At 47.2% G+C, this 8,112-nt stretch overlaps 1 protein-coding gene across 1 annotated transcript in view; it reads left to right on the forward strand.

Moving 5' to 3' along the window:
• Positions 1-8,100, forward strand: part of CCT5 (chaperonin containing TCP1 subunit 5) — a 33,475-nt gene extending 25,375 nt beyond the window's left edge. The window contains exons 3-8 of the mRNA XM_023537414.1: positions 2,186-2,384; positions 4,078-4,270; positions 4,350-4,499; positions 6,430-6,549; positions 7,194-7,379; positions 7,935-8,100. Coding sequence (XP_023393182.1) covers positions 2,186-2,384; positions 4,078-4,270; positions 4,350-4,499; positions 6,430-6,549; positions 7,194-7,379; positions 7,935-8,087 — 1,001 coding nt within the window. The 3' untranslated portion in view covers positions 8,088-8,100. The remainder of the gene's footprint in view (positions 1-2,185; positions 2,385-4,077; positions 4,271-4,349; positions 4,500-6,429; positions 6,550-7,193; positions 7,380-7,934) is intronic.
• Positions 8,101-8,112: the final 12 nt, after the last annotated feature.

Raw genomic sequence — 8,112 nt, forward strand, 5'->3', positions numbered from 1 at the left:
TATCTTCTGCTTCATTTTTGACCCCTGGTCCGAATTTTCTGACAGTATTTGCTCCTGCTTTATTTCTACTTTTGGATTCCAATCACCTATAATCATCAGCATGTCTTGTTATAGTATACGATCAGCTTCTTGGATACTTGCATAAAAGCTTTCGATTTCATCTTCTTTAGCCTCTAGTTGGATTATAGATTTGAAGGATGGTCGTGTTCACGGGTTTCCATAGAAATCTGATGGCTACTCTTACTCTTCGGTCAGACCTTGCATTGTAGCTCTCACTGCCTGTGCCAGATCTTGCTTCAGTGTTAAAGCCACTCCGTTTCTGCGGAGCTTGTCATTTCTGGAGCAGAGCGCGGCTGGAAGTGCCGCGTTCCAGCCCGTTTTATGTTGCGATGCTCCGTTTCTTGCTTTGCAGTTGCCGGCTATACGTTGCCGTGGTCCGTGCTGCTTACGTTCTGTGCTCCAGCACGTGTCGTGCGGCTTCGTTCTGTTCTTTTCGCTTTGCTCTAGTTGTGTCGCTGGCAACAGTGCTATTCGTGTTTGTTCTTTGCTTTTCCCCAGTAATTGTTTGAGTACTTTTCAATCTCGGAGTCTCATTTTTCAGCACTATCTCATATTTCAACATAAAATGAAAGATTTTTTTTTTTTTTTAAGGAATGAGAAAAAGCAGCAGTGGTTTTACCTGGGCCACTGCCACGCGTGCAGTGTGGGGTCCCTGGTGCTGCATCGCCACATGCCCATGATGTGGAGGCACCCCTGTGGGAGTGCCAGTCATAGCTGTCATCTTTTGTGATCGGTTACATTTAACGATGCTCCATAATTTTTCTGCCATTTCTCTGATTCTAGCCATTTTAGATTTGTTTCTAGTGTCTCATTTTGTATTAGCCAGCCTAAAAACGTTTTCATGCAGTTGTTCCTTTGTATATATTGAATATTTATGACATTCTTAGGAACTCGGTCAAGAGTTCTAACTTTATGGATTTTAGTATAGATTGCTAGTGTTCTTGTTCAGAGCCATTCTAAACTAAACATTGCTGTCTTTTTAGGGCTTGATAAAATGATGGTGGATAAGGATGGCGATGTGACTGTAACTAATGATGGTGCCACCATTTTGAGCATGATGGATGTTGATCATCAGATTGCCAAGCTGATGGTCGAACTGTCCAAATCACAGGATGACGAAATTGGAGATGGAACCACAGGAGTGGTTGGTAAGAAAAGGCAGAACACTCTTTCTCATCTAAGATGTGTTCTTTGAAATCACAGAGTTCACACACCTGCTGCGAGTGTTTACCTTGACTCAGATTCTGAGGAGACAGTTGGACAAATCCATGTTGAAGGACACACTACAAGACAGGTGGCCCAGACCCTTCAAAACTGCGTCGTGAAGGAACAGGAGTGGGGTGGGGGTTAGATGAAAAGTGCTGAAGAAAAATGATGACTTTTTCAATGAGCAAAACTTGATCAAATGCCAGGTTTTTTTAAAGCTGTTAGCGATGTTTGGGACAGTTGAGGGAATTTATGGATCACGAATCACAGAGTGTAGTCTTCTGTCAGTATTAAGTTTCCTGAGTGACAGGTACATTGCCGACGTCGGTGATACCCTCGTTCTTAGGAGCTGTATGCCCAAGGAGTGGTGACGAGCCGTGGTTTCTGCACGAATTCTCGAATAGCTGATCAGGAAAGGAGTGTGCCAATAAGTAATAGTGTTCATTTTACTGTTCTTGCATTTCTGCTTAAGTTTTGAAATGTTCAAAACGTTGGGGAAGAATGAAACGACTCTCTTTACTGTTATTTTCTGCATATGAAACTGGAATTCGTGTATTCAGAGAGTCTTTACTGGGTGCCAAGTACTGTTCTGTGTGTGCTAAGGCGAGGCGAGACGGGGCTGAGAGAATAACACATTTTTATCACCAGCATGAATTTCAAAGAATAGAAATTTCTAGCCCAGGAAATATGATAGAAAAATGGTTTTACGTTATATTCTTTAGTATATTTTTGCAGTCACTGAGAGTGGTTAGAACCTAAACAAGAGGCTCCTTGTTTAAAAATAGATCACATGGCCTCCACCCCTAAGATGCTTCCCTCTTAACGCCAGAACCTTCACATGTTCGGGGCAGCTTCTGATCCGTGTCGGTAATACCAGGCTTGGCATTTCCCTGAGCCAGTTGTGCTGTCTTGTCTGCAGTCCTGGCTGGTGCCTTGTTGGAAGAAGCCGAGCAGTTGCTGGACCGCGGCATTCACCCCATCAGGATAGCCGACGGCTACGAGCAGGCCGCCCGCATTGCTGTCGAGCACCTGGACAAGATCAGCGACATCGTCCTCGTTGACACACGAGACACCGAGCCCCTGATTCAGACTGCAAAAACCACACTGGGCTCCAAAGTGTACGTTTTCAGTACAGCGTTACAGTTAGCATTTATAGAGGCAGCAAAGTTCGTTTGCTTGTTCTTCGTAAAGGCAACAAACAGGAAATGACCTCAGTGGCTTCATGTTGATTTGATGAGTTTCTTTCTGTTTCTGTTGTTCTGGTTTCACTTTGTTTTTAATGTAGGTGTAGACACGTGCATCCTGTGTTTCAGTCGAAAGCTGAATGTCAGGCTTTGCTATTAAATCTCAACGATAACCTGTAAAATACATAGTTCTTTAATTTAGCAAGATAAGCTTTGTTACAGATCAGCTGAAAAGTCTTACTTGGAGAATTTGTTAATTTTCATAACACTTTTTAATCATTTTTTGCTAGGATGCCACTTGAGTGGGAGTTCCAATTTTCATTCATTCAACATGCAAGTTACTGGTTCAGATATTTGTTAATTAAGGAGAGGTGGTTTTGAAGTTGGGTGTTTTCAGCATTTACATAACACCTTATTTACCAGGCCTGCTGCCAACTCTTGGGGATGCAGGACAGTTCTTGCCCCTGGCGACTCAGCAGCCTCAGTTTATTTTGAAGATTTAAAGATTCATAGATTCTTGTTATAACATAGCATAGAATTTCAGTATATAGTGCTTTATTACACTTTTTTAAAAACTAGATAAAAGAAATTTTTAAATTTTTGTGTGTTGGTTTTAACAAAAGGAAGTCTTGTCTCAACTCGAGAGGTGAGGGGAACTGCAACAGAAATGTCTCCCTCTGTTGCCTCTGCCCCCGGGGGAGACGTCCACTGTAGCACAGTGCAAGAGCGGACACTAGTTCCTGGGCAAGGGTGACTGCAAGGCATTACCCTTACTTGAAATGCACACATTTTCAAATTGCCTTATAGGTTGACCCCGCTATATTCACAAGTCTATAAAACCCAAGTTTGGGTAGGTGTTTACTACAGGGAATGCTTAAATTGATGTGCTAATGTTTAAATTGTTCAGCATAAAGCAAAATATTATAAATCACCTTCTTAGGGCACTAAGAACATTTTTAGTTTCAAGGTTATCTTTCCTAGGTGGTGTAAAATTTCAGACACTTTCAAGTACTGGATTCCCCTCGTCATTTTTCTGGAATCAAAAGTAAATTTATTGAGCAGTCTATACAGATTTTTTCAAAGCCTTCAAAAAAGATAACATCCCCCATCTGTAACTGATGTCATAGTCGGAATTCCTGTACAAGTGGGGTGCCACATCAAGTCCTTTCACCTCTCCGTAGGTGCTACAGCTCATTTAGATGAGATCGGCTTTTCCTGGGTGATTTCCTAACTTTACCATTCTGTTTTCAACTTCTGAAATATTAATAATGTTTTTTAAAAGTAGCAGGATCTTGGAAAAAAAAAATCTTTGTTTTTGCCATACTTGAGTGGTCTCTTGTATACATACGTTCTTATGGAATGAAATACTAAATTTCAATTAGAATTAGTGAATATGAGATGTGAGGATTTTTTCCATCCAAGTTTCTGGCGGGCTGTCCATGGATCACAGGGTGAAAATCAGTGCCCCGGACTTGAGAGTGCAGGCTTGGTGGCGTTCTTCTCTAGGGACTCCGAACGTCAGTAGTTTTATGAAATGTCTTTGAGTCACCCCCTTACGTATGTGTTCTGCTCTGGTCGCGGTAATCGTTAAAAGAATGTGAACGTTCGGTTGGTGTGTTTTCATCAGGGTTAACAGCTGTCACCGGCAAATGGCCGAGATTGCCGTGGACGCCGTTCTCACCGTGGCCGACATGCAGCGCAGAGACGTCGACTTCGAGCTCATCAAAGTAGAAGGCAAAGTGGGCGGGAGGTTGGAGGACACTAAACTCATCAAGGGCGTGATCGTGGACAAGGATTTCAGTCACCCACAGATGCCAAAAGTAAGTTGTTGCCTTGCACGGCTTCAGACTTTTTTGAACCCTCGAGTCGTCCGTTCAAATGTTTCTGTTTTTTCCCCAGGAAGTGAAAGATGCTAAGATCGCAATTCTCACTTGTCCGTTTGAGCCACCGAAACCAAAGACGAAGCATAAGCTGGATGTGACCTCAGTGGAAGACTTTAAAGCCCTTCAGAAATACGAGAAGGAGAAGTTCGAGGAGATGATTCAGCAGGTGGGTCTCCTGCAGCTCTTAGCGACGCCACCCTCCCAGGGAGGCGGGGGGTGGCCATGCTACTTCACGTGGCTACAAGTATCATAGCAACAGTACAGACTGGCTCTCTTCTCTTTCAGGTTATAGAAGTGCTAAGCATTCACAGTGAGAATAAATCAAATTGCACAGAAACGGCTAAAGTAGGGGAAAACTGTTGATTTTTATCTTAAAATATGTTTGGGGACCTGAAAGCATGGGCTCAGTTACCTCTAGCTGTGCCTTTGATGTTACAGAACTTGCTTCCCTGGCCGTGTCTAAGCCAGTAAGACGCAGGGTTGGACAGTATTAACGTGGCTTACCCCATACTTGAGACCTGTAAATGTAACCCTCAGACAAAGGAGTTACTGGGCACCATCGTAGTAACCCCACACGGGGGATTCTCCGCTCGTGCGAGGCAGAGTGCTACTTTATCAACGCCTCCCCTCCTGCCCCCGCTGTCCTTCACGGTGCGTGTGTCTGCTGTAGCAGTTCCCCTCAGGACTCTCCGTGGGAACTTGAAGCACCAGAGCAGTGAAGGGCGCATGAACGTGGGCGTTAGGTGCGTGGCCGGCAGACTGGAGGCCAGTTCGCTATTTCCAGGGGAGTCGCTGAGTCCACTTGCTCCTTCATGGTCCGGTTCTTCGCCCGCTTTGTCTCAGGCCCAGTTACGGGCCCCGCAGCACAGCAGTGGGCAAAGCAGAGCTCTTGCTTTCGAGGTGCAGGATGAGGGGAGACGGGGCCGGGCTCTCTGAGGAGGTGACGTGGGCAGAGAGCTAAGCAGAGTGAGAGCAGCACATCTGGCGAGGAGTTTGCCAGGCGGGGTGGGCGGCGTGTCCAAAGGCCCTGAGACAGGCCGGGGGCAGGTGCAGGGAACAGTTGGGCTGAGGGATGGAGCACGCTGGGCGGCCCCGGGAGTGCCGGCCCAGGCGCCCTAGAGGAAAAGCGATGGGAACTGAGGCCGAGGCAGCAGGCGGGTTGTGTTGGCAGACACGGAGGTTGCTGGGAACAGTAAGAGGAGCGGTGGGCTAGTTGCCACCATTTGAAGGAATGAGAGGGAGGACCCAACGGGGAACATTGGAGGTGGCTGTGAGGAGCAAGAAGGACCTCTCCTGTTTGGAGCACATGAGAGAAAAAGCAGCATTTGAGCAGGCGGACAGCGGACAGCCAGGTGTGGTCACGGCAAGCGTGTCACGGAAGCACTGCAGAGAGGGGGCTCGCCAGTGGACTGAGGTCCGGGGAGCTGGGGAACGGTGGAGAGCTGGAGAGCCAGGTGTGGCGGTTGACCTGAGGGGCTCAGGTGAAAACAAGTGGCTGTGGGGTCTGGCACAGGTATCACAGGTGATCACCAAGGGGAAGGGGTGGACATTCGGTCCTGACCTCTGCTCCTGCTTTGGGACGAGTCAGCCATTTGTAAGGGGCGACAGGGAGCTCCTGTGAGAAGTGGTACCACCTTCGTTGGTCTGTTGGTCCACAGAGGACAGTCCACTCAAGTGAAAAAAAACAAATTGCAGAGAAATATATATCATGAGACGTTTGTTAAAACACACGTGGATAACACGTGGATGAATGAAACTGCTTCGCGGGTATCTGTGACAAGGCAGAGCTGTCACCCTTGCTTCCCGGGAGGCTGGCAGGGGTACTCAGCTTTGGAGACTCTTGTTTTGCTTCCGTATACCAGTTCAGGGTGAATTATTGATTTTTAAAACGCAGTTTAAAAACGAGGTGTTCGCATTGATACGTGTTCGTTGATGAGAATGTGGTAGGGGGTCTGCAGTTGGATCTTTCCTTTTCCGCTTTATTGCTTTAATTTCACGAACCCCCCTTACCCAGCTGCGCATCTCACCTTGTTTCAACATTAGCACAAAGAATACTTACTTCTTATTAACAAGATGATGGCATTTTTTTCCCCCAGATTAAAGAAACTGGTGCTAACCTGGCTATTTGTCAGTGGGGCTTCGATGATGAAGCAAATCATTTGCTTCTTCAGAACGACTTGCCTGCAGTCCGTTGGGTCGGAGGGCCTGAAATCGAGGTAGGAAGCTCCACGTGAAGAGGCCTCTGAACCTGGGTTGAGCTTACAATGCGTTTGTGCCTCGGGGCTGCTTCGATTGCGCGTGCTAAGTGAGCAGATCGCGCCTGCACTCCGCGGTCAGACTGCAGGGTGAGCTGGGGGAGGGACGTGCTGGAGTCTTTTTCAGTGTTTTAGTAACTGATGTATATTTCTGGGGTTCTGTGGCATGCTTTCCGTATGTCATCTCACTGGGCCTCTCCTTGGCTCTGAGGTAGTTTTACTCACTTGTCAGCCAAATACCAAGTGCCATCCCAGAACGTGGTCTGTACCCAGACACACGTGACCTTGCGGTGAGCGGCCCGGCGTGCAGAGGGACAGCTGCATAGAGCTCAGGTTCAGAGGCACAGTCGAGAGATGAGGTTGAGAGCTATGGGGACATGCGGAAGGTGACAGCTGGGCAGCACCACAGCCAGACCAAGATACCTGGCTCTTCAGAGCCTTGTCCATTAAATGATGCATTTGGGGTTGAACTTGAAAATGTTGGGGTCGAGTGAGGCAGCATTTCTAGTACACTCGTAGATTGAGCTTTAGCGCACGCGTGTGGTTCGATTTTGAGAGTTCGTTGTTCACGTCGTCGTCGTCCTCCGCCCCACCCTCCCCACTAGCTGATAGCCATCGCGACGGGAGGGCGCATCGTCCCGCGGTTCTCCGAGCTCACAGCCGAGAAGCTGGGCTTTGCCGGGCTCGTGAAGGAGATCGCGTTTGGGACAACTAAGGACAAAATGCTGGTCATCGAGCAGTGCAAGAACTCCAGAGCTGTAACCATTTTCATCAGAGGAGGAAATAAGATGGTGAGAATTCTGTTTTTGTCCTACTTTTTTTCTAATTTTGATACGTTTTGGCTTTTCCCGTGTTACATGTAATTGAGACACATTTGCTGTAAGTAAAACAGGTCCTCGTTGTCAAAGAAACAACGTATCGTGGTACAGAATTACCAAGGACCACGTTCTGTTTTCACTTCTACACGTGTCTGCGTTTTCGGTTCTCCACGTAGAGTAGGGAACGCGGACGACCCTCCGTTCTCCGTGCGTCATGGTGACTGCAGGGGAGGGTGTTCTTTGTCAGCTTCGTTTTGTTTGATCCCCTTGCTGGGTTGCGTGTCCTGGAATGAGGCACTGGCTGCCTCTGTCCGTTTTTTTTACCCCAACGACGTTATAGGGCGAATAGGCGGAATAAACGTAGAAGCCGTTGGATAGTGTGTTCTGGCACTCTCCATTTGTTTTAACCAAGGTGGTTTTGATTGGGGGGAAGGTGGGAATGTTTTTTAAGAAGCACTCAGGTTAAACCAGACATGCTAGGTATGTAAATGGCGATTGCATTAATTTAGTAAAAACTGTTCTCCCTAGATCATCGAGGAGGCAAAGCGATCGCTTCATGACGCTCTGTGCGTCATCCGGAACCTCATCCGTGATAACCGTGTGGTGTATGGCGGAGGCGCCGCCGAAATCTCGTGTGCTTTGGCAGTTAGCGAAGCTGCAGATAAGGTAAAAGGCATGTAGAGACTGGGAGGACTGGGACCTTCTG

The sequence above is a fragment of the Pteropus vampyrus genome, unplaced genomic scaffold (genome assembly GCF_000151845.1).
Source record: "Pteropus vampyrus isolate Shadow unplaced genomic scaffold, Pvam_2.0 Scaffold190, whole genome shotgun sequence".
NCBI lineage: Eukaryota > Metazoa > Chordata > Mammalia > Chiroptera > Pteropodidae > Pteropus > Pteropus vampyrus.